At 54.1% G+C, this 25803-nt stretch overlaps 1 protein-coding gene across 8 annotated transcripts in view; it reads left to right on the forward strand.

Annotated features, from left to right (window-relative positions):
• Positions 1 to 25803, forward strand: part of ARHGAP32 (Rho GTPase activating protein 32) — a 246412-nt gene that overhangs the window by 69953 nt on the left and 150656 nt on the right. For 2 of the 8 annotated variants that reach the window (XM_064173277.1, XM_064173275.1), the window contains exon 1: positions 170 to 285. The exons of 2 other annotated variants lie outside the window; for them this stretch is intronic. In XM_064173277.1, the coding sequence (XP_064029347.1) occupies positions 182 to 285 (104 nt within the window). In that variant the 5' untranslated portion in view covers positions 170 to 181. Of the gene's footprint in view, positions 1 to 168; positions 286 to 2498; positions 2527 to 25803 lie in introns of those variants that run through there. 4 more of the 8 variants (XM_064173281.1, XM_064173282.1, XM_064173274.1 and 1 more) reach the window with 3 other exon arrangements.

Below are 25803 nucleotides of genomic sequence, written 5' to 3' on the forward strand. Positions count from 1 at the left end.
AGCCGCCTGGCGCTGCCGGGGCGGGGAGGAGCGGAGGGAGCAGAGTGTGCGGCGGCGGCGGCGGGGGACACGGCCCCGGTGCTCAGCCTCCTCCCCCCCAGCCAGCCGCTCCCGCAGAGCCGGAGCGTGTCCGTCCGGGGCGTGCTGTCTGTCTGTCTGTCTGTCTGCCTGCCTGCGCAGCATGGAGGGAGGCACCGGAGCCGCTGCCGCCTTTGCCAGTCTCGCCTCGGCAGCTTTCCCCGCGGGAGTGCTAGGAGCTGGGAGCGATGCTGCTGCATCCCAAAGGTCAGTGCTGTCAGCAGATCGCTGCCCTGCTCCCTCGGCCGGCGGTGAGCCTCTTCGCTCGCCAGCCTGGCTCGGAGCTGTGCGCCGGCAGAGCCAGGCAGGGTCTAGCGGAGCGCCGCAGGGAAGGGCGAGTGTGGCATCTCCACCTCGCAGGGGCAGCTTCGTTTGCCTTTGTGTCAAGGTGCTTTTAAAGCATATTCGCGTGGCTCTGTCTCTCCGGTGGTCGAGTGTTTGGCTGGAGGAAGGTCCATCGTCTCCTTCAGCCCCCGCGTAGGTTACACCGGCGCGGAGCGAGCAGGCAGGGTAGGATCTGGCGCCCAGCGCTGCATGTGACTGCTCCCGGGGGCATCTTCGGGGGCAGGCTGTAGAATGTGGCTGTCGGCATGACTGAAACTTGCCTTTGTACATCAGCCTCTAGCCTCCTGCTCTCTGCTTCGGCTGGCTGAGAGCAGCGACAGTCGCAGGGGCTCTGTGCCGAGCGGATTTTCCTCCCCTCCTTCCTTCTCTTTCGCTTTCTGAGCGCTGTCGGCACGGTGTGGGGTCAGCAGTGATCCTTCTGGAGGGGCGGGTTACCCTTCTGGAGGGGCAGGTTACCCTTCTGGAGGGGTGGGTTACCCTTCTGGAGGGGCGGGTTACCCTTCTGGAGGGGCAGGTCACCCTTCTGGAGGGGCGGGTTACCCTTCTGGAGGGGTAGGTTATCCTTCTGGAGGGGCGGGTTACCCTTCTGGAGGGGTAGGTTATCCTTCTGGAGGGGTAGGTTATCCTTCTGGAGGGGTGGGTTATCCTTCTGGAGGGGTAGGTTATCCTTCTGGAGGGGTAGGTTATCCTTCTGGAGGGGCGGGTTATCCTTCTGGAGGGGTGGGTTACTCTTCTGGAGAGGTGGGTTATCTTGCAGCTAAAGTTCTTCTGGAGTGAGGCAGGGCTGGTTATCATCCTGGCAAATCGTTTCCCTTACCCTAGGCTCGGGTTGGTGCTGTGGCTGATAGGGAAAAGAAGCTCAGAGGTGTTGCAGTTCAGTTGGGGTTTTCTGCTTCAGGGCTGAGAGGGCACAGATGCTGCACTGCCGAGGAGAAGAGAGCGAGCTGGGCAGCCAGTGTCCTGTCGAACTTGCTGCCCTGGGCATGCTGCTTGGTTTATTTAGATCGAGTCTGTTTCTGCCAAGCCAAAAGTTGTTTCGGGAGGTAGCTGCTGGAAGCTGGGGACTTGGGTTCTTATTTCCCTCCCTAATCCATTATCGACAAAAGTCTTGGCTGATTAATGCTGACTCCACCCTCTTCAGCTCTCTGCCAGCTAACCGAGGGAGAGCAGCTCCTACCAGCTCTGCACAACCCCCTGCATTCCCTTTGGGTTTCTTTCTTGAAGAGTTTCTCCTTAAGAAAGCTGCTGCTGAGTATCTTCCTCTCATTCGTGCTACTCGGGGAGCCTGGTGCTGGGGCAGCCACTTGGGTGGGTTTCAGAGGTTCAGAGTTGCTGTGCTTGGAAAAGACCCCTAAGATCCTGAGCCCAACTGCTCTCTAATGCTGCCAAGCCTGGTGCTAAGCCATGCCCCTCAGCACCACATCTCTGCCTCTTTTAACCACCTCCAAGGATGAGGATTCAGCCACCTCCCTGGGCAGCCTGTTCTGGGCTTTGAGAGCCCTTTCGGTGAAGAAATTTCCTCTCATATCACAGTATCACCAAGGTTGGAAGAGACCTCATAGGTCATCAAGTCCAGCCCTTTACCACAGAGCTCAAGGCTAGACCATGGCACCAAGTGTCCAGCCTAAGCCTCCCCTGGTGCAAGTTGGGGCCGTTTCCTCTTGTTCTGTCACTTGTTACTGAGGGGAAGGGATTGACTTCCACCTGGTTTCCTCCTTGCAGGGAGCTGTAGAGAGCCCAGGAGGTCTCAGCCTCTCTTTCTCCAGTCTGAACAACCTCAGTTCCCTGAGCCAAGCAGAAATCAAACCACGCTTCGGAGTTCAGCGTGTGCAGTGTGCTGGTGCTGAGGGCTTTACACTGCCCAGCTTGCTTTGTGATGGAAAAAGCAGAACATGCAATATCCTGGCTGTGCACAGTTGCACACATGCTGCAGAGGAGCCTGTAAGCAGGAATCCTTCAGGATTTGTGCTTGCTGAGAATTCCCCTTTGCAATGTGACATTTGTGAGGAGCAGGCAGCGTCGGTGGGCGGAATGGGAGCTCTGTGGCTAAAGGCAGATGAAGTTGAGCAGTGATTTGATCCAACCTGTGCAGTTTTCCTTCAGGTGAGTTTTGCATTGCAGTGACAGTCCCAGTTCACGTTGCTGCATGATAGAACTTTGTATGAGCTGCTTAGGGCTGGCTCTCAGAAGAGGCTTCTGACTTGTGTTCTCTCAGCGTCCTCCTTGTCAGCAGAGAGAGGGAAACTTGGTTTGTGTCTTAGAAGCAAGACCTGCATTGAATAGGAGTAGAGAAGTATTTTTACCTTCCCTCAGTCCTGGCTGAGGATTGATGTAAATCTGGAGAGAATGGAGGGTGCTGATGCAGATTTGCTCCAGGTAAAACCTTGCTTGTGTGATTCTAGGACTCAGCTGTCGCTAAAGGGGGAGGTAAAGTCCTGAAATCCTTATTGCCAAGAAGCTGCTTCACTTGGCAACATGCAGAGGCATTTCCCTTTCCAGCTTTGACCCCAACAGGCACCTCCTTGCCCTGTGCTTCTAGTGCAGAAAGAATGGTCACAGAGAAGAGACTCCAATGCCTCAGCAGAAGCAGTTGGCTTTCATCTTCCCAGCAGCCACTGGCCAACTCTGTGTCTCCAGAGTGGTTTAATCAAAGCTCTTCGACCTGAGGGGTGGTTTTATTTCCATGAAGGTGCAATGCTCACAGCCTCCCTGAGTTTTCATTCCAGCTGAAAGCCAGAGCAGAGGTGCTCCAGGGCAGGTGGGTTAGGAGAAGCCTGGGAAGTCATAGTCCTCACCCCGCAGCCTCTCTGCTTTCCAGCTGGTGGCAATGCTCTGACTGAAGCCACAATTACAGAGGTCACTTCTTGCTTGAATTTCAGAAACAATGTCCCAAGTAGTTAGGAAATGTCCCTGCTGAGCTGGGGAGGGACTTTTTAGGCTGTCAGGGAGTGACAGGACTGGGAGGAATGGAGCAAAGGTGGAGGTGGGGAGAATCAGACTGGACATGAGGAGGAAGTTGTTGAGCAGGAGAGTGGTGAGAGCCTGGCAGGGGTTGCCCAGGGAGGTGGTTGAGGCCCCATGGCTGGAGTGTTTAAGGCCAGGCTGGCTGAGGCTGTGTGCAGCCTGCTCTAGGGTAGGGTGTCCCTGGGCATGGCAGGGGGGTTGGAACTGGCTGCTCCTTGTGCTCCCTTCCAACCCCGACTGAGACTATGACTCTCTAAGGTCCCTTCCAACCCAAACCATTCTGCAGTGGTGCCTCTAAGGGTTGCAGAGTCCCTGCCCAACCTGCAGCAGCAGCCTCTGGGCTGGAGGACAAGAGGGACAAACCAGCAGCTCTGAGCTGGGGAAGGACTGCACAGACAGAGCTGTGTTGGTTGCTGTGGACAGATAGCATCTTCTTGGAGGCCACTCTGTGATGATTTCTGACAGGCACAACCAGTTCTGGGTGACTTGGCATGTCAGGAGCTCCTTCTGCTAGAGCTGCCCAGAGAGCACTGAGCTGCAGGCTCCTCTTCACTGCCTACCCTCTACCTCCCCTTGCACAGCTCCATATGCTCCAGGATGCTTTCCCCAGGACAAAAATCTCTGCATGCTGTGTTAGGAAGGAGGGGACAGTTTTATCAGGGTGTTAGTGAGGGCATCCTTTGCCCCCCCTGGTTCTTTTGGCACCAAGCAGCCTAGCAAATACTCTGTGACACATCTTCAGGGCTTATAGCAAGAGAACAACATCTTTAATCCTCCTTGAATGTCTCTGAGGGATCCTCTCCCTGGAGCTACTCACGGTCGAGCTTAATGGGGCTCTGAGCAACCTGATGCAGTTGGGGCTATCACTTGCTTACTGCAGGGAGGTTGGACTAGATGACCCCTAGAGGTTCCTTCCAAACCAGTGCAGTCTGTGATCCCTTCCCCAGCTTGTTGGTTTAATCTTTTTGAACACTGTTTCTTCTCCTTCTTTGATTCTTCCTGAGAAGATCAGACCCTGAGTGTGTTTCAATCTTCTGCTCCTGACAGGGGTCCATAAAGAAAACCACAGTCCTATGTCATAAAAAGCAATGTTCTGCCCAGCTTACCTTCAGCCTGGAGGAGAAGAAAAAACCCACACAAAATGAAATGGGCTCCTCGGTTCAGGAGAGATGTGGAGGTGCTGGAAGGTGTCCAGAGAAGGGCAGCAAGGCTGGGGAGGGGCCTGGAGCACAGCCCTGTGAGGAGAGGCTGAGGGAGCTGGGGGTGTGCAGCCTGCAGCAGAGGAGGCTCAGGGCAGAGCTCATTGCTGCCTGCAGCTGCCTGCAGGGAGGCTGTAGCCAGGTGAGGTTGGGCTCTGCTGCCAGGCACCCAGCAACAGAAGAAGGGGACACAGCCTCAAGCTGTGCCAGGGCAGGTTCAGGCTGGATGTTAGGAGGAAGTTCCTGGCAGAGAGAGTGATTGGCACTGGAATGGGCTGCCCAGGGAGGTGGTGGAGTGGCTGTGCCTGGAGGTGTTGCAGCCAAGCCTGGCTGGGGCACTTAGTGCCATGGTCTGGTTGGTTGGGCAGGGCTGGGTGCTAGGTTGTGCTGGCTGAGCCTGGAGCTCACTTCCAACCTGCTGGGTTCTATGAGCTTTCTTAGATCACCTTGGTGGCCTGCACTGGGATGCCCACAGGGCTGTCAGGCTCTGCACTCCCTCTCAGCCATGCCCTGTGGGCAGGCAGGAGCTGACAGTGCAGTGCTGCTCCCTGCCTTGCACATTTACTCTTACTCTAGCTCCGTTTCAGAGCTCCTCAGAGGTTTGAAATCTCTGCTTAATCAGGCTGGGGGGAAGGACTTTTAACCTGACACATCTCATAATGTTGATGTCTAGAAAGCTCTTGCTGCATTAGCAGGCCTGGAGTGGGACACAGCTCTTTGTGTCTGAATCCAGACAGTTCAAGCTGGGGGCAGATGCAGCTGCGTGAGCACAAGCATCTGATTGCCTTGGCTGAAAGAAGCTGATGGCTGCTTTGGACACTGAGCTGATCCACAGGCAGTGATGGTGCTTTGCTTGCTCTTGGCAAATGGATTTCATAGGCTAAGAGCTTCAGAGAATGGTTTGGGTTGGAAGGCATCTTAAAGATCATCCAGTCCCAGCTCCCCTGCCATGGGCAGAGACACCTCCCACTGGCCCAGGTTGCTCAAGGCCTTGATGTCCCTTCCCTGGTGGTGTTCCACAGCCTCCCTGGGCAACCTGTGCCAGTGTCTCACCAGCCTCACTGTAGACAGTTTCCTCCTAATCACAGTCTAAACCTGCCCTCAAGCTTCAGTCCATTGCCTCTGGGCCTGTCACTCCCAGCCCTTGTCAGCAGTCCCTCCCCAGCTCTCCTGTGGTCACCTTCAGGTAGTGGAAGGCTGCTCTGAGGGCTCCCAGAGCCTTCATTCCATCTGTATGCAGACCTGGGGGGGGGTTAACCTCCCCAGCTCTCCTGCAGTCACCTTCAGGCAGTGGAAGGCTGCTCTGAGGGTTCCCAGAGCCTTCATTCCATCTGTATGCAGTCCTGGGGGGGTTTAACCTCCCCAGCTCTCGTGTGGTCACCTTCTGGTAGTGGAAGGCTGCTCTGAGGGTTCCCAGAGCCTTCATTCCAGCAGTGTGCAGTCCTGGGGGGAGTTACCCACCCTGAGAGGGGGCAGTTGTGTCCTTCTGCCTGTGCCCTTTGGGTGCAGCTCGCTGTTGTGAAGCCAATGTGGCACACTCCTGGTCTCCAGGAACGCCTGGAGCTGCTTCTCCTCCTATTGCACAGCACTTTTCCAGTGCCATTCACCAGCCAAGGGTTTCTCCACAGCATTTTTTCCCCCCAGGGTTTATGAATTAGTGCTCCAAACCTTGCTGAGGGTTGGAATGCAGCAGATGAGGTTTCAGCCCTGCAGAAACACTTCAGTTCCTGGCCACATTTCTTCGCTTGTGTTCCTCAGGAGGCTTTGTCCTTTTGTAAGGGTAAACCAGAGGAAGATATTAGACAAAGTTTGCTTTTTCCAGCCCCACAAATAACAAAGTTCCCAAGCTCTGTTCTCTGTGTGCTCTCTTTTAGTGATAATTAAGGAATGGCTTTGCCTGCTGGAGGAGATAAATGTAACTGGTGAGGTTCTCTTGGTGAGTCCTTGCAGTGTGGTCAGTGTCACTGTGCTGGTTTCTGTTGTAGGAGGGCAGCTGTGCTGGAGCAATGTGTGTCAGGCTGTAAGAAATACACCCAGAGAACACCCTGCCAGTGCCTGAAGGAGGCTACAAGACAGTTGCAGAGGGACTTCTGACAAGGGCTGGTAGTGCTGGGGTGAGAGGCAATGGATTGAAGCCTGAGGAGGGCAGATTTAAACTGGAGGTGAGGAAGGAATTCTGTCCCATGAGGATGGGAACACAGTGGAACAGGTTGCCCAGGGAGGACCTGGATGCCCCCTCCCTGGAGGTGTTCAAGGTCAGGGTGGATGAAGCCTTGAGCGACCTGGTGTAGGTGAAGGTCCAACCCCACTCCTAAAGCAGAGTCACCCACAGCAGGTTGCCCAGGATCACAGTGTCCAGGTGAGTTTGGAACCTCAGAGGAGACACTACAACCTCTCTGGGCAGCCTGCTCCAGGGCTTCAGCACCCTCAAGCAGAGAGTTTTTTCCCTATCACAGAAACACCCAGGCTGGCAAAGCCCCTCAGGAGCACCAAGTCCAACCTAGAGCCCTACTTTACAAGAGTCACCTTAACCCACAGCCCCAAGCACCACAGCCAAACCACCCTGAAGCACAGCCAGGCTGGGTGACTGCACCACCTCCCTGGGCAGCTCCTTCCAGTCCCTGACCACTCTCTCCCTGAAAAACTTGTTCCTAATGTCCAACCTAAATCTCCCCAGGCTCAGCTGGAGGCCATTCCCCCTTGTTCAGGCAGAACCTCCTGGATTCCAGTTTGTGCTCATTGCTCCTTGCCCTGTGCACCACTGAGAAGAGTCTGGCCCCATCCTCTTGGCCCCTCAGGGCCCTCCAGCACTTGCTGTGTATTCATAGAATCATAGAACCAAGCAGGTTGGAAGAGAGCTCCAGGCTCAGCCAGTCCAACCTAGCACCCAGCCCTGGCCAAGCAACCAGACCATGGCACTGAGTGCCCCAGCCAGGCTTGGCCTCAACACCTCCAGAGATGGCAACTCCACTGCCATCAGATCCCCTCTCAGTCTGTTCTTCTCCAGACTCAACAGCCCCAGGGCTCTCAGCCTTTACTTCTCAGGAGATGCTCCAGGCCCCCCAGCACCTCCTCATCTCTCCAGTAATTCCTTGTCTCTCTTGAACTGGGCAGCCCACAGCTGTGGGCAGTATTCCACCTGTGGCCTCCATAGGGCAGAGCAGTAAGGTTAGAACTTTGGATGGCATCAAACACAGAGCACAGCCCTTGCTACATGTGGGATGAGTTTTGACCTTGAGTTTGTGATCTAACAAATGGCTGAAACTCCTCAAGACATTCTCCTTTGACAGTAACTCCACTAAGGCATCCCTGCTCTTCAGGACTGCTTTTAACATGCTTTTGCTGCAGCCAAACCTGCTTTGAAACCTCCTCTTGGTGGTGTTAGGGGAATATGCAAAGGCTGGGAGCGGACTTGAAGAGCTTTCTGAGGTTGAACTGCTCTCAGCAAGAAGAACAGGCTGGGTGAAGTGCTCTGCTAGCCAGAAACACGACAGAAATAGAGCAAGAGGAGGAAATGGCACTGATGTCTTAGTTTTGCCCAGTTTCACCCAGTGCTTGGTGTTGACAGCTTCCCTTTAAAAGGGACTTCCCCAGCTCCTTGCACTGCCAAGGGAGCTGCTGATGGGCACTGGAGAGAACACTCTGCTTGGTCACAGACTGAAACCCTCTGTCCCCTGTTAGTGATGGAGGGAAGCAAGGGCAAGGCAAGCTGGCAATTTCAGAAGAGACTGGCTCTGAACTCCTAGGTTGTGGTTGCAGAGAGCCACTCAGTTCATGCCCAGAAGGTTAACCAAAGCTGTGTTTTAGCTTCAAACAGAGGAGGCTGAGGAGAGACCTCTTTGCTGTCTACAGCTGCCTGAAGGGACAGAGTGCAGAGGCTGCTGCTGGGCTCTGCTCACAGGGAATTGGAGGCAAATGAGGAATGGCCTCAAGCTGAGCCTGGGGAGGTTTAGGTTGGACATTAGGATATAGTTTTTCCTGGAGAGAGTGGTCAGGGACTGGAGTGAGCTGCCCAGGGAGGTGATGGAATCAACCACCCTGGCTGTGTTTCAGGGTGGTTTGGATGTGGTGCTTGGGGCTGTGGTTTAAGGTGAATCTTGTAGAATAGGGCTCTAGGTTGGATTTGGTAATCACAGAATCAGCCAGGCTGGAAGAGAGCTCCAAGCCCATCCAGCCCAACCTAGCACCCAGCCCTGCCCAACCAACCAGACCATGGCACTAAGTGCCCCAGCCAGGCTTGGCTGCAACACCTCCAGGCACAGCCACTCCACCACCTCCCTGGGCAGCCCATTCCAATGCCAATCACTCTCTCTGCCAACAACTTCCTCCTGACATCCAGCCTGAACCTGCCCTGGCACAGCTTGAGGCTGTGTTCCCTTGTTCTGTTGCTGGGTGCCTGGCAGCAGAGCCCAACGCCACCTGGCTACTGCCTCCCTGCAGGTAGTGTAGATGCTGAGAGGCTTTTCCAGCCTGAGTGTTTCTGTGGTGACTACTTTTGCCTTTTTTCCTCCCCCTCTCTCCAGACTAATTTCTTTAGTTTTGCTCCCTGCTTCTCATAGGAGCAATGCACTGAGCTTACCAAACCTTCAATCAGTTATAAGCCCTGTGAGGAGAGGCTGAGGGAGCTGGGGGGGTGCAGCCTGCAGCAGAGGAGGCTCAGGGCAGAGCTCATTGCTGCCTGCAGCTGCCTGCAGGGAGGCTGTAGCCAGGTGGGGTTGGGCTCTGCTGCCAGGCAAGCAGCAACAGAAGAAGGGGACACAGCCTCAAGCTGTGCCAGGGCAGGTTCAGGCTGCATGTGAGGAGGAAGTTGCTGGCAGAGAGAGTGATTGGCATTGGAATGGGCTGCCCAGGGAGGTGGTGGAGTGGCTGTGGCTGGAGGTGTTGAAGCCAAGCCTGGCTGGGGCACTTAGTGCCATGGTGTGGTTGGTTGGGCAGGGCTGGGTGCTAGGTTGGGCTGGCTGAGCTTGGAGCTCTCTTCCAACCTGGCTGATTCTATTCTATGATTCCATAATCTCTTCCCTATCTGATACTTACACCCTCGTGGGAAGCTGTGGAAGTGTCAGAGCTGTGTTGCTGGCAGAGCCAGGAGCTGTTCTTTCTCTTAGGTGGTGTGGATGTGTTGCTGGGATGATGGAGTAGCAAAAGCTTCAGGCTGTAGCCTTGGAGCCAGCGGGATTTGAGAGCAGCAGAGGAGAGCTGCTGAGGCTGCCAGCCAGGGCTGTTCATGATTGGAAGGAGAAGGCAAGCACCCCCCTCCTCCCCCCCACGCTCTGAAGAGGGAAGCAAGTTTCATAGGGAGATAATTATGCTCCTGGAAAAACTGCTGTGACAGCTCACAGCACCACGAGTGGAGTCCTTGTGGGGAACAAGCCATGGCAGGCATGCCAGTGCCTCCCTTTTGTCTCCCAGTCAGGCACAGTGGGACTTGGTTCTTACCTCCTTACCTGTGCTGTCTCTCCTGTTTCGTGCTAAGAGGCAGAAGTTTGACTGTGGTCACAATTAGACCTGGCTTTTATGTTCCCCTGCTGATAGAAGCATCAAAAGCCACAGAGATGTGGCACTTCAGGACGTGGTTTAATGGCCATGGTGGTGTTGGGTTGATGGTTGGAGTTGCAAATCTTGGAGGTCTTTTCCAACCACAGTGGTTCTCTGATCCCTTCTTGATTCTGAGTGCAGAGTGAGGAGCTTTACCTGTGCACAGTTGTGCCTTGAACCCCAAACCCACAGCTCTCCCTTAGCCTTGCAGCAGGGCCATGTTCCTCTGCTGGCTTTTGTGTCCTGGAGATGTTTGCAGCCACTCCTCCAGTCCCCAGGGCTCCTCCACAGCTGACATCCCCTTCCCTGTGAGGTGCAGGTTGTCTTCTTCCTTCATCCCCCCCAGTTCCCCAGTGAGGCATCTCCACTGGCTGCTGGAGCAGCAGTTAGTTTGGTGGAGGTGTTGCTTTATGGCTTGGATGTTGGGTTTGAAGACTTGTAGGTGTAAAACTTCTTTTCTCTGTGCTTCAGTGGGTGGTAACTAACACTGGAGACACTCAAATCACACAAACCCTTTTCCTCCAGCAACTGTTGTCTCAGCTTTGGAATCCATTCTCCCTTTCAGGGGCTCCTTCACACACAGACCATCTCAGGAGCAGCTGCTCCCAAGTAACTCCAGCTGTGGGCAGCCCCTCAATAGAATGTTCTGTTCTGTTCTGTGTGGGGCTGTTGATGCTTGCCCTTCTCCCATCCCTTTTACAGCTCTTTAAGCCCAGGGCTACCTCTTTGCTCATGTAAAATGTGGACTTTAGATGCTTTCAAATCTCAAGATTCACTCACAGGACTCAGAACTGCTCCTGTTTGTTGCTCTGTTCTCCTCCACTTCGGATTGGCACGTTGAAAATGCTTTGGTTGCTGCTTTGGCTGTCCCTCCAGCAGGGATTTGCAGGGGCTGCAGAAGCTGAAGCAGTCAGGAATGGTTTTTGCTGCTGCTGAGCCCCGGGAGGGAACTTTATCCTCCTGAGAACTCAGTGAGATGCTTGGGTCAGAAGTGATGTGGCAAGGGAAAATCTGAACTTTCTGGCCAGGAGACTTTGTGAAGGGAAAGCTTTGCCTGCCAGGAATATTGAATTCAGATCCTTGAGGATGATTTTCCCTCTTTCCAGTTTCTTGGGGTTTTTTTTTGGGTGAGGAAAGGTAATGACAAAGGCTCTGAATTACTTTCAGATGAGTCAACGTGCAGTGAGTGAGCAATGGAATGTGAACTTGACCACATCTCCACGGGAGAGAGCCAGGGAAGCAGGCAGAAAGAGTAGGGCTGGAATTGCTTGGACCTTCTTGGCTGTGGGAGGGAGAGCCTGCCTAGCTGTGCCAGCTGGAATGCAGCTGCCTCTGGGATCTGGCACCTAATGCTGAGTCCTGTTGAAGTGCATTGTGGTGGTGGATCCTGATGGGTTGGTTTGCAGAGGGAGAAGCATCAGCGAGGACTTGGCTTGCCAGGCTGCAGGGAAGTTCTGTCTTGTCTCTCTCTGTAGGGCTTTCAGACATGCTGCTGCCATTCATGTGGGTACAAAAAGCCATCATGGGTTAATCCTGGCCAAGAAAAAGAGGGGAAGTGTTCCTGGAGATGTCTGGGGGAGGTCCCAGATTGTGAGTGGTTCTCCTCCTGCTTAAACTGCACTCCAGCAGCAATCGGCAGCTCCAAGCTGACTCACAGTGCCTGGAGTACAGTCAGGGGAGCTGGATACCCCTTGGTGGTCTTGGACTTGGTGTCCAGTTCTGGGCTTCTCAGTTCAAGAGAGATGTTGAGGTGCTGGAAGGTGTTGAGAGAAGGGCAGCAAGGCTGGGGAGGGGCCTGGAGCAGAGGCCTGTGAGGAGAGGCTGAGAGAGCTGGGGGGGTGCAGCCTGCAGCAGAGGAGGCTCAGGGCAGAGCTCATTGCTGTCTGCAGCTGCCTGCAGGGAGGCTGTAGCCAAGTGGGGTTGGGCTCTGCTGCCAGGCAGCCAGGGACAGAAGAAGGGGACACAGCCTCAAGCTGTGCCAGGGCAGGGTTCAGGTTGGATGTTGTTAGGAAGTTCCTGGCAGAGAGAGTGATTGGCATTGGAATGGGCTGCCCAGGGAGGTGGTGGAGTGGCTGTGGCTGGAGGTGTTGAAGCCAAGCCTGGCTGGGGCACTTAGTGCCATGGTCTGGTTGCTTGGCCAGGGCTGGGTGCTAGGTTGGACTGGCTGAGCTTGGAGCTCTCTTCCAACCTGGCTGATTCTGTGATTCTCTGAACTGGATGATCTTCTGCACATACAGATCACAGAATGCCTTCCACTGGAAGGGACCTTAAGGGCCACCTAGTTCCAAATCCCCTGCCCTGGGCAGGGACACCTCCTACTAGACCAGCTAGCTCAGAGCCTCATCATGAGGCTTATCAAGGCCACCAGGATGGACTTCAAACAACATTTTACACGTCCAGGAAATGTCAGGTTGTAGCCTAGATGTGCTCCAGAGGTACAGAGGTGATTTCAGGCAGGTTTCTTGGCACTTTCTGTTCCCCCTGAGGGCCTGATCAGAAGTGCAGCTTCACATAGGATTGTGCTGCGCTGTGGCAGCATCTGCAGCTCCCTGCAGAGCTCCATCACTGTGCAGGAGGTGGGCAGGTAGCTTCATCTTCTCTTCTCATTGGCTGAAGGTGGCATTTCAGGCACTGCAAGAGGCACTCAGGTGCCGCTCTCTGCCTCGTGGAGTTGGTCTTTGGCTCTTAGAGGGAAGTGACAGCAACATCTGTGGCTACTTGGAATGAGTTTTCTGTGTCACGGAATTGTTTTGGCTGGAAAAGCTCTTCAGGATCGAGTGCAGCCATTGTCTAACCCTAATCTGAAGTACCTTGGAATGCCACTTGGACTTCAGAGCACCTGATGAGCTTCATGACCTCAAGGGGAAGGAGGCAAGGTGTTGATCTGCAAGCACATTTGGTTTCCTCTCCCATTACAGCCAGCAGTCCATTGGCACAGGATGCAGCCTTGGTAAGAAAGAGCCCATTGAGATGTAGAAATGTTGCTGCACACCAGCTGATGCCCACACAGGCTTTTTAATTAGTACCTGGCCTCATTTGCAATCAAGATGTGCTTCTCTGCAGGGAAAAAAAAACCATGACAAGTCCCCAGTGGCTGAGAAAAGAACAGAAGGGAACTTTTTTTTGCCTCTTTTCCCCTGTGCATGCTCAAAGTTTTCTGTTGTCTGCAAGGGGGAGGGGGAAGAAGAGTATTCCCAGGGTGTCCTGCTGCTCAGAAATGGAGAGACTCCTAGGAAAGAAGTCCAGACTGGGGAGAAAGGACTTGTGCCATTCTAGATGTTGGTGTTGGTTGCATGGAGTTGTCAGGATGATGCCTCTCTACTAACATGCTTGGTAGGAAAGAAACCCAAACCCTGCTTGGTCTTTGGTCCAAAGGAGACAACCAACTTGTCACATTCTGGGATGCTGCTGTCTGCTCCTGCCAGATTGGACCTGTAGGAGACAAGAGTGTGCAGTCCAAGTGCAGGACAAATGGGGTTCCAGTGCATCTCCTTCTGGAAGGAGTCTAAAAGCTGTAGTGAACAGACTTGTTACTGAATAGTAGTGGCTGCAGTGTAGTTAGAGCATCCCAGCCTGGTAGAGTTGGAAAGCACCTCCAGAGATCATCCAGTCCAACCCTCCTGCTAAAGCAGAGCCACCCACAGCAGCTTGCTCAGGATCACAGTGTCCAGGTGGGCTTAGAGTGTCTCTGGAGAAAGAGACTCCTCAGTCTCTTTGGGCAGCCTGCTCCAGGGCTCTGTCACCTTCACAGCAAAGAATTTCCTCCTCCTGTTCAGGTGGAAGCCCCTGGGTTCTAGTTAGTGCCTCTTGCCCCTTGCCCTGTTACTGGGCACCACTGTCTGGCCCTGTCCTCTTGCCCCCTAGGGGTTCTTTATCTCTTGCTGAGTGTTGCTCAGATGCCCTCTGGGGCTGCTCCTCTCCAGACTCAGCAGCCCCAGGCCTCTCAGCCTTTCTTACTCTCAGAGATGCTCCAAGCCTCTCAGCACCTTTGTAGCCTCTGCTGCACTCTCTTCCTGCAGTTCCTTGTCTGTCTTGAACTGGGGAGCCCAGAACTGGACCAGCCCCCCCAGTGTGGGCTCACCAGGGCAGAGCAGGGGGTAGGAGAGTGCCACTTGCAGGGCTCAGTGCCCCAGATGTGACTCTCTGGAGATAAAACCCTGTCACCTTGATGAAGGGCAAAAGGTTGCAGGGGTCTGCTCGTGTGGCTCTCTGCACTGTGGGGAGGAGGGTTTCAAGTTCAAGAGAGCAGAAAGGTAGTGGCAGGGTCATGGGGTAGAAGCTCCTGGTCAGTGTGTGGCTGCCACTGCTGTGCCGCGCATCAGCGAGCAGCACAGCCCTGAGCTGGCGTCGGTGTCCTCTGCAGAGCACTCAGGAGCTCTCAGCTTGAGCTTCCAGTCCCTTCCACTACCCAGTGATGCGTGGGGAGCTCCAGCCAGGGAGTTCAGGTTGCTGGCAGCACAGTGCTTCGAGATCTGCCTTTGTTTGGGCTCCTGAAGGTGTTCTGTTATCACTCATCAGGTTATGGAGGTGCAGCCAAGTGTGCAGCTCGGGCAGCAAACAGGAAAGGCTGGTTTGGGAAATCACTTTCATCATCCTCAGTGCTGTTTGAAGAGGGGGAAAGAGTGAAGTAGGAACTGCAGGTGCTCCTGGTTGTAGTAAGTTCTCCACGGGACAGCAATGTGCCCTTGTGGCCAACAGGACCGATGCTATCCTGGGGTGTATAAAGAAAAGTGTATCCAGCAGGTCTAGGGAGGTTCTTCTCCCTCTCTGCTCTGCTGTGGTGAGACCACACCTGGGGTACTGTGTCCCAGTTTTGGGCTCTCCAAGAGAGGCAGGGATCTGCTGGAGAGAATCCAATAGGGGCTACAAGGATGGTGAAGGGACTTGAATATCTCTTCTGTGAAGAGAGACTGAGAGCCCTGGGGCTGTTTGGTCCTGAGGAGGCTGAGAGGAGAGCTGATCAATGTCAGTATCTGAGGGGTGGGTGTCAAGGAGAAGGTGCCAGGCTCCTTTCAGTGGTGGGCAGGGAGCAATGGCTACAAGCTGGAGCACAGGAAGATCATAGAATGGTTTAGGTTGGAAGTGACCTCAAAGCTCAGCCAGTTCCAACCCCCCACTATAGGCAGGGACACCTCCCACTAGAACAGGTCACTCAAGGGCTCATCCAACCTGGTCCTGAGCAACTCCAGGGAGGTTGTGGAGCACAGAAGCACCCAATGTGATCTTTGATCACATTGGGTGCTTCTGTGCTCCACAACCTCCCTGGGCAACCTGTGCCAGTATCTCACCACCCTCAACCTGTGCCATTGTCTCAGCACCCTCAACCTGTGCCAGGCTCTCACCACCCCCACTGCAAACAACTTCTTCCTAACATCCAGTTTCCATCTCCCCTCTGCCACTTCAAACCCATTCCTCCTCCTCCTGTCACTACCAGACCTTGTCAATAGTCCCTCCCCAGCCCTCCTGTAGCCTCCTTCAGATCCTGCAAGGCCACTCCAAGGTCTCCTCGAAGCCTTCTTCGAACCCATCCAGAAAGTGATCTCTGAACCAGGTCTGCAGAAAGCAGTTGAGTGGATTTGTCTCTGGGAAGGAGGAAGCTGCAGAGCTCTGGCTTGGGCTGTCAGATGCAATCGTGGCTCACTCTGTGAAGTGCCCCTGAGCATCATGCTGGGGATGAAATCAGAGTGGAGAGGGAGATGCAGATAACCTGAGCCATGACCCTTTGAGATGCCACCAGCCTTGCTATGTGTGAGAGCAGGGAGTGGAGCCTGACTCCAAAATGAACCTCCTCATGAAACCAGGGAGATTCAGATCCTGTTTCTAAAGGTTTCTAAAGCCAACAAATGGCAGTAGGAGATCCAGGTCCATGTCCTGCCCTGAAGCCTCCTTCCAGTTCAGCTGGGGTTCAGGTCAGGCTGTTCATTGCCAGAGTTGCCATGAATATGTGACACAGAGCTGGGGTCATTGGGGCCTGGGGGAGCAGAGTGCTTTGGTCCAGCAAGAGATCAGGCTGTAGCTGAACCATCACAGAATTAACCAGGCAGGAAAAGACCTCCAGGATCATTGAGTCCAACCTATCAGCTAACCCTTCTCATTGACCCCTGGCACTGAGTGCCTTGTGCAGCCTCCTCTTAAACACCTCCAGGGATGGGGACTCCACCATCTCCCTGGGCAGCCCATTCCAATGCCAACCACTCTTGCTGTGAAGAACTTCCTAACATCCAGCCTGAACCTGCCCTGGCACAGCTTGAGGCTGTGTCCTCTTGTTCTGTGCCTGGGGTCCTCCCTCTGTGAGTCATGGCCACCTCCTCCTTCTCCTCCTTCTCCTCCTTCTCCTCCTTCTCCTCCTTCTCCTCCTTCTCCTCCTTCTCCTCCTTCTCCTCCTTCTCCTCCTTCTCCTCCTTCTCCTCCTTCTCCTCCTTCTCCTCCTTCTCCTCCTTCTCCTCCTTCTCCTCCTTCTCCTCCTTCTCCTCCTTCTCCTCCTTCTCCTCCTTCTCCTCCTTCTCCTCCTTCTCCTCCTTCTCCTCCTTCTCCTCCTTCTCCTCCTTCTCCTCCTTCTCCTCCTTCTCCTCCTTCTCCTCCTTCTCCTCCTTCTCCTCCTTCTCCTCCTTCTCCTCCTTCTCCTCCTTCTCCTCCTTCTCCTCCTTCTCCTCCTTCTCCTCCGTCTCCTCCTTCTCCTCCTTCTCCTCCTTCTCCTCCTTCTCCTCCTTCTCCTCCTTCTCCTCCTTCTCCTCCTTCTCCTCCTTCTCCTCCTTCTCCTCCTTCTCCTCCTTCTCCTCCTTCTCCTCCTCCTGCCCTGCAAGTCGTAGCCTCAGAGCTCACACACTTCTGGCTCAGTTGGTGGAGGGGAAGTCCTTATACTGTATTATGTACTTTGGGCTTCTGAGACCTCAGTAACTACTCTGCAACCAGGTCCTGAAATGATGCTGCTGAGGACCCACAGCTTTGCTGTCAAGTTTGTACTTCGGAGCTGCTTCTCCTCCATGTTTTAGTGCCATGGTCTGGTTGCTTGGCCAGGGCTGGGGGATAGGTTGGCCTGGCTGAGCTTGGAGGTCTCTTCCAACCTGCTTGATTCTATGAAGCTGTTTGCAGCCACCCAGAAGAGGAACATTTCTCCTTACCAGGCAGTGATGAGCACTGAGTTACCAGGCAGAGCTTACCTGGTAGCCTTCCACCTGGCACAGCACAGCACAGAATGTGTTAAGTGTTTGCATTCTGGATGACTCAGGTAACATTTCAGTCCAGTTCATATTGCATCACCTCAGAAGGTGGAATATTTCACTGCAACCTTTCATTGTCCTGACTCATGCTGCCAGGATGAAAAATGCCCTCTTGGGAAGAGGAATAAATAGACAAAGCATTAATGATTTGGTCAAGCACCTCCCAGGGGAAAGCACCACTGTCTGCTTATTTTAAAGGCATTAAAAGAGGCTTGCAGGTGCAGAATGCCAACCTAAAAGGAGAGGTGAGGAGCAGCTTTAGAGCTTTTTCAATCAGAGAGGGAGAAAATAAAAGCCAAGGCAGCATGGCTCAGCTTCTGAAAGCATTTGTCTGGAGCAGCCCGAGGGGAGGCTGGAAAATGAAAGCGTTTCTGTTACACTGGCACTTGTGCAGGGAGGCAGCATAATGAAGTGACCAGGCCATTAGCCCTCCTCTGGATGCTGAGATGGTGTTGAAATCAGTGCACATTAATTTCAGCACCCTGGGAAAATGGCTCCTCAAGCTGCTTTCCCCTCCCCCCTCCCCTCTTTTCTCCCCCTCTCTAAGTAATCCTGATGGTTTCAGAGCATGCACCTGCGGAAGAGGCTTCTTGGTGCAGGATGAAGGAGGGGGTGGAAAGACTGGGGGAGAACAGGTGGGAGAACAAAGGAGGCAAGAGCAAGGTGGGGAGATGCTGGAAAAGGCTGTCCAGGGAGGTTGTGGCTGCCCCCTCCCTGTGGGGAGGATGAGGCCTTGAGCAGGCTGTGCTGGTGGGAGGTGTCCCTGCCATGGTGGGGGGGTGGCACTGGATGGTCTCTAAGGTCCCTTCAGCCCAACCTCTTCTCTGAATGCAGTGAACTCCTCTGCCCTGAGGAAGCTGGGGGGAGAAATTTACCAAGGGCTTGTGGTAGGACAAGGGGCAAGAGCTTTGAGGTGGAAGAGAAGAGATTGAGACTGGAGACAGGAAGAAATTCTTTCCAGTGAGGGTGGGGAGAGACTGGCACAGGTTCAGTTCTGGTGTCCCCAGCACGAGAAGGACGTGGGGCTGCTGGAGCAGGTCCAGAGGAGGACATGAGGATGATCAGAGGGCTGGAGAACCTCTCTTGTGGGGGACAGGCTGGGAGAGTTGGGGCTGCTCAGCCTGGAGAAGAGAAGGTTCCAGGGACACCTTAAAGCAGCCTTCCAGTACCTGAAGGAGGCTACAGGAGAGCTGAGGAGGGACTTCTGGCAAGGGCTGGGAGTGACAGGGCAAGAGGGGATGGATTGAAGCTTGAGGAGGGCAGATTTAGACTGGAGGTTAGGAAGAGCATAGAGAACCTCCTCATTAGAGCTGTTTTAACCCTGGGTGCTTCTAGGGGCAAGCTGCACATCTCTGTGTTAAGATTTGACCTTGATATGAGGGCAGATTGAGACTGGGGATTAGGAAGAAATTCTCTAGAGTGAGGGTGGGGAGAGACTGGCACAGGTTGCCCAGGGAGGCTGTGGATGCTCCCTCCCTGCAGCTGCTCAAGGCAAGGTTAGATGAAGTCTTGAGCAGCCTCATCTAGTGTCAGGGAGGCTGAAACTAGAGATGAGCCTTAAGGTCCCTTCCAACCCAAACTGTGCTATGATTCTATAAACTCACAGACTCATTAAGGTGGGAAAACACCTCTGAGATCCTCCCCCCACTGTGCCATGTCCCAAAGGGCCATGTCTGCTTGCTTTTTCAACCCCTCCAGGGATGGTGACTGCACCACAGTGCCTGTCAGCTTGTTGCAGGCTTCAGTGTGCATCTCTTTGCACCATTCTCCCAGCAAGGCTAACCCAAAGAACTCTTTTGCAGCAGGACTTTAATTGTCAGGAGCTGCATGGCTCAAGGATTAACAAACCACTCCAGGGCAACATTTTCTCTGGTTCCTGTTGCTCTTTGGGAAGAGGATTGAAAGGTGGATTTAGTGGCTGCCTGTCATCTGCAGCAGGATTGTCCTTGCCTATTAACTTCTCTCTCCAAGCCCTTGAATTGCAAGACTTGTGCCCAAGGCACTGGGCATTGGTGGGTGTTGGCACAGGTGTCAGGACTATGTTGCAGATGTTGTGGTCCTCCTCTCTGGGTCTTCCTGTTTGTCCTCCTCTCTGGGTCTTCCTGTTTGTCACTCTGGCACATTTTGGAACAGCAGTCCAGGGTCCATCTTGATCCCTCATTGCCCAGCATCCAGCTCCACAGATCCATGCATTTTCATGTCCCAGCCATAAAGCTGCAGCTCTCCTGGCCTTGTAAAGTTCATTCTGTCACTAGTGGGAGTGGACAATGTCTCTGCTGCTCTCTTCAGCTGCCTGCAGGGAGGCTGTAGCCAGGTGGGGTTGGGCTCTGCTGCCAGGCACACAGGGACAGAACAAGGGGACACAGCCTCAGGCTGTGCCAGGGCAGGTTGAGGCTGGATGTTAGGAGGAAGTTGTTGTCAGAGAGAGTGCTTGGCATTGGAATGGGCTGTGCAGGGAGGTGGTGGAGTGGCTGTGGCTGGAGGTGTTGAAGCCAAGCCTGGCTGGGGCACTTAGTGCCATGGTGTGGTTGGTTGGGCAGGGCTGGGTGCTAGGTTGGGCTGGCTGAGCTTGGAGATCTCCTCCAACCTGCTTGGTTTTGTGATTCTACAGAGAGTGATGTGGAGGCAGAGGAGAGTGTTCAGAAATGGTTCATACAGAGTCCAGCCTGGTGAGGGTTGGAAGGGAGCTCTGGAGGTTGTCATCTGGTGCAAGCCTCCTGCTAGGGCAGGGTAGCCCAGAGCAGGTTGCCCAGGATCACAGTGTCCAGGTGTGTTTGGAGCAGAGAACATCTCTGGTCAGCCTGCTCCAGCCCTCACACCCAGGCAGTTTCTCCTCCTGTTCAGATGGAACCTCCTGGTGCCAGTTTGTGCCCATTGCCCCTTGTCCTCTCACTGGGCACCAGTGAAGATAGCCCAGCCCCATCCTGCTGCCCGGAGGAGCTGTGGACACTTCATCCCTGGAAGTCTCGAAGATGAGGTTGGATCAAGCAGCCTGAGCTGGTGGGAGGTGTCCCTGCCCATGGCAGGGGGGTTGCAACTGGATGACCTTCAAGGTCCCTTCCAACTCATTCCATGTCTCTGCTGTGTGCTTATCTGACTTCCCTCCTGGCTTTAACTCCTTCCCATCATGTTGCTGCCCAGGAAAAGCTCATTCCCAGCCAACCCAGGCAGAGGTGGTGGTGAAGCAGGGGTTAAAGCAGCTGAGTTTCCTGCTCCTCTGCTGGCTCAGGTATGCTGCAAAGGGCAGTGAGGAAAGAACTTTGTGTGCAGAGCTGCTGGGAGCAGGCAGAATTCCAGGCTGGGATCTCTTCTCGTTTCTCTCATTTGTTGGGTTGGTTTTGTTCTTTATGGAGGCTCATTTCTGGCAGCCCAGCCTGCCCTACTGCTGCTATATTTCTGTCTTGTCTAACCCCCCCCCCTTTCCCCCTCTCCTCCTGCTGAGTCATTGCACAACTCCAGAGTCATTTCCTGGAGCTTCCAATGGCTTTGCACCTACCTTTGTGCTCCTTCCCTCCCGCATTTCAGCTGCCTGCTCCCCTGGCCGGCACAGCAGAGCCTCTCAGCTGCTCCCATGGCATCTCTCTGTGGCTGGGTGAGTGAGGCAGCATCTCTCCTGTGCTCAGCAGGCTGTGCTCAGGCTTCCCCCTTCAGCTGACTTCTCGCACAGAGGCAGGCGGTGAGTGCAGACAGTGTCGGCTGGACCCGAGGGGACACAAACCCCTCTTTGCTTTTGCTCTTTCATGCATTCCACTGCTGGCCTCTACTGAGGCACTTAAACACCTTTCATCTTTTCATCCTCTCTCATGCCTTAGAAGGGTCCTCTTTTTGTTCTTTGAATCTCCTTCCAATCCTAACTTGTCTGGGAATGTGGAATTCACCTCCCCCCACCCCTTGCTTTCTCCTCCTTTCCTCCTGCCCTTAATGTTTCAGGGACTTTCTTGGCTTTCCCGATGTGAAATTAGAGAGGCTCCATAAAACCACAGAGCTGGGAAGCAGAGCCATGAAAACCTTTTGTTCTAAAAGGGTGAAAATTCCTGCCTGGCTTTGGGTTTTCCACTCCCCTCATCTTAAAATGACTTCCTTCTCAGTCACAAATTGTTCCTCTGCTGATTGTTTCAGTTGCTTGCAGTTCAGTTTGCTCCTCACATTACTAAGCATAGAAAGAAAACGTTGACATTTTTATCCCTCTAAAGTGTTGCTATTTCAGATACTTCCCTCCTCAATTCATTAGGAAGAGCAACAACTAACAAACCTGGTCTGGCTCTGGAGCTCCCAGAGGCTCTGGTTGGTGGTGCCTGGTGAAGCATTGCAGCACCTCTCCAAGCCCAGCTCCAGCATTGCAAAGCTAAGATAAATGCTCTTCAGGCAGTGTCTTCATCACATGGCAACCTGGGCTGCTGGGCTGGAGGTGTTCAAGGCCAGACTGGAGGAAGCCTTGAGCAGCCTGGGCTAGTGAGAGGTGTCCCTGCCCATGGCAGGGGTGTTGGAAATAAATGATCTCTACTCTGCCCTGCTGAGACCTCATTTTGAGCACTGCCTCCAGTTTTGAGCCCCCCAGTTAAGAGGGACAGGGATCTGCTGGGGAGGGTCCAGTGGAGGGCTATGAGGATGATGAGGGGACTGGAGCACTGCCTGAGGAGGAGAGGCTGAGGGCCCTGGGGCTGCTTAGTCTGGAGAAGAGAAGAATGAGAGGGGATTTAATCAATGGTTAGAAGTATCTGAGGGCTGGGGGTCAGGAGGGGGGGGACAGGCTCTGCTCACTGCTCCCTGGGATAGCACAAGCAGCAATGGATGGAAGCTGCAGCACAGCAGGTTCCAGCTCAGCACCAGAGGGAACTTCTTGGCTGGAAGGGTCCCAGAGCCCTGGCACAGGCTGCCCAGAGAGGTTGTGGAGTCTCCTTCTGTGGAGCCTTTCCAGGCCTGTCTGGATGTGTTCCTGTGTGCCCTGGGCTAGATTGTGTGGTCCTGCTCTGGCAGTGGGGTTGGACTGGATGATCTCTTTGGGTCCTTTCCCGCCTCTGTGACTCTCTGATCTTTAAGGTCCTTTCTGACTCAAAGCATTCCATGGTTCTGTGTAGACATCAGGATGGAACAGGCTGCCCAGGAGGGTTGTGAGGGTGATGGTAGCCTGGCACAGGCTGCCCAGGGGGCCTGTGGAGTTTCCCTCTTTGGAGGTACTCAAAACTTGCCTGGATGTGTTCCTGTGTGACCTGTTACAGGGGTTGGAGTGGATGATCTTTGGAGGTCCCTTCCAGCCCCTGGCATTCTGTGAGAGCAGAGAGTGTGTGATCCTCTAGTCTGCCCAGGAGGGTGTTCTTCTCCCTCAGTCTTGTTTTTTTCCTCCCTCCAGCCCTGGCAAGGTGCTTGGTATTTGTGCCTTAGGATCAAAGCTGTGCTCCTGTGAATGGTCTTTGTGGTCAGGTTGCTCAGGAGGCTGTGGATGTCTCCTCCCTGAAGATGCTCAAGGCCAGGTTGGATGAAGCCTTGAGCAACCTGGGCTAGGGGCAGGTGTCCCTGCCCATGGCAGGGGGGTTGGAACTGGATGGTCTCTAAGGTCCCTTCCAACTCAAAGCATTCTATGAGTGGTGAAACTGAAGCTCCCTACATTGGGCTCAGGCATCCTCTGCAGTCCTGGGCAAGAGCTGTCAGTTGCTTTGGGATTTTGGACAAGGGAGGTGCTCTCATTGCTCTTCTCCTGTCTGCTTGGATGTTGCCAGTCCCTGCCTTGTTTTATAGCTTTCCAGTGTACCCCAGCAGAGCATTTAGCACAACTGGGCTCACTGGGCACTAGTGCTCATGGTCAGAAGTCCTCCAAACACAGGTCCCAGAGGGTGCTTTAGCATTGCCTTCCTCTGAGCAGCCTTTGGACTTCACCCTTGTGTTTTGCAGTGTGCCACCTCCCAGTCTATCCTCCAGAAAGACAAAGGACATGTAAATTAGTCTGAAGCCTGGGCTAATTGTTCTCTCTCCATTCATCTCCCTGGCAGCAGGGAACCTAGCAGCAGGGCTTCCATTCCCAGCAGATGTGTGTGCCAGCTCGGAGGCTTCCACACCAAAACCCTGCTGGTGTGGGTGTTGGAGGTGTAAAAAGGATTAGGCAGTAGTGGCTGCAGCTGGCCCCTTGAGCACTCAAGGCAAGGGAGATCAGGGATCCCTGTTTTTAATGCTCTTATCCCTTGCAAAAGGAAATCAGCAGCACTGCAGCAGGGCAGAGCAGAGGCCTTTGGGTTGTTGGAGATGGCCTCAGCGCCAGGGTGGGCTCCTGGAGTCTCACTGGGTTGGAAGGGACCTTTAAAGGTCATCTAGTCCAACCCTCCTGCAGTCAGCAGGGACATCTCCAACTAGATCAGCTTGCTCAAAGCCCCATCAAGCCTGACCTTGAATGTCTTCAGGGATGGAGCCTCTGCCACCTCTCTGGGTAACCTCTTCCAGTGTCTCCCCACCCTCACTGGAAAGAAATTCTTCCTCATCTGCAGTCTCAAGCTTCAGTCTGTTCCCTCTCATCTCATCACTCCAAGTCCTTGGAGAAAGTCCTTCCCCAACTCTCCTGTAGCCCACTTCAAGTACTGGAAGGCTGCTCTAAGGTCTCCCTGGAGCCTTCTCTTCTGCAAGCTGAGCAGCCCCAAGTCCCTCCTGTTGCCATAGGAGAGGTGCTCCCAGCCCTCTGAGTCACAGAATTAACCAGCTTGGGGAAGACCTCTGAGATCATCAAGTCCAGCCTATCACCCAACCCTTCTCCTTAGCTAACCCCTGGCACTGAGTGCCTCATCCAGCCTCTGAGACACCTCCAGGCATGGGGACTCCACCACCTCCCCGGGCAGCCCATTCCAGTGCCCATCTCTCTTTCCACGAAGAACTTCTGATCACCTTTGTGGCCCAGCAGCCTCCACTTTGCTTTGACAAGGGGCAGTAAAGAAGTGCCTGGCTGCACAGAACTGTTTCAGTTGGAGAGAGGATTTCCCTGCTCAGCAGCTGGCTGAGTGGGCAGGTTTGAAACGCTGCTTGATGTTAGGAGCAGTTGTCACTGAGCAGCACACGAGGCTAATTGTAAGTGAGTAGTTGATGGCACTTGATCATTCCATGTGCTGAAAGCATCATTTTTCCACTAGATGCTTCTCTGAGGAAGGATTAAATTTACCATGGCTTTACCTTGGCACCAAACCATGAACAAATGGGATCAGCCCAAATGGATGTCCTTGGATCCAGCTTTTTAGGGCATTGGTTGCAGTTTTGGGGTCTGCTTTGATCTTTGCTGTGTTTGGAATAGCTGGAAAGAGATGGGTTTGATTGTTGTGTTGGGTTAAGGTAGTGGTTGAAGAGTTATAGAATGCTTAGGATGGAAGAGATCTCTGAGATCTCTCTAGTTCCAACCTCCCCAGCATGGCCAGGGACACCTCTCAACTAGACTCAGCTGCTCAAGGCCTTGAACACCCCCAGGGAGATGGCATCCACAGCCTCCCTGGGCCACCTGTCCCAGTGTCTCCCCACCCTGGTACTGAAGAACTGCACTGAACTGTTCTTGTGGGGCAGTGAGGAAGATGTGAGATGAACTCAAAGGTCTTTTCTAGCCAGAGGGACTCTCAGATGCTGTGATGGAAATGTCCTAAGGCAAACAGCACAGGGAGACTGCAAGGGACGTGCAGGGAACAGAGTCTGATGAAGAGCTTGGTGAGGTGGTGCCTGTCCTGCTGTGGTTTGGAGGGGGAGAGCAAGTGGCAGCAGCCAGGGTTGAAGCACAGATGGTTTGGACCATGGGAGGAGACACACAAAGGCAGGACAACCTTCTGATGCTGCCCCATCCAGAGCCTGAGCTGGTGGGGCCCAAGTGTAGCCTTCCCCAGCAGCTATGGTGTCCACTTCTGGGCTCCTCCATTGCAGAGAGCTGTTGAGATGCTGGAAGGTGTTGAGAGAAGGGCAGCAAGGCTGGGGAGGGGCCTGGAGCACAGCCCTGTGAGGAGAGGCTGAGGGAGCTGGGGGTGTGCAGCCTGCAGCAGAGGAGGCTCAGGGCAGAGCTCATTGCTGGCTACAGCTTGGTGCTCACTGATTGAATCATAGAATGGATTAGGCTGGAAGGGACCTCAAAGCTCAGCCAGTTCCCTCCCCCTGCCTTAGGCAGGGACACCTCCCATTAGAACAGGTTGCTCAGGGCCTCATCCAACCTGGCCTTGAACACCTCCAGGTAGGGAGCATCCAAGTGTAAGGTCCTGCAGCTGGGTCAGTGCAATCCCAAGCACAGACACAGGCTGGGAGGGGAATGGCTGAAGCAGCCCTGAAGAAAAGAACCTGAGGGTCTGGGGTGATAAAAAGCTCATCCAAACCTGGCCTTGAACAACTCCAGGGAGGGAGCATCCACAGCCTCCCTGGGCAACCTGTGCCAGCTGCAGCAGGTACCTGAAGCAGATTTCATCCACAGCCTCCCTGGGCAACCTGTGCCAGCTGCAGCAGGTACTTGAAGCAGATTT

The sequence above is a fragment of the Pogoniulus pusillus genome, chromosome 38 (genome assembly GCF_015220805.1).
Source record: "Pogoniulus pusillus isolate bPogPus1 chromosome 38, bPogPus1.pri, whole genome shotgun sequence".
In the NCBI taxonomy this organism is placed as follows: domain Eukaryota; kingdom Metazoa; phylum Chordata; class Aves; order Piciformes; family Lybiidae; genus Pogoniulus; species Pogoniulus pusillus.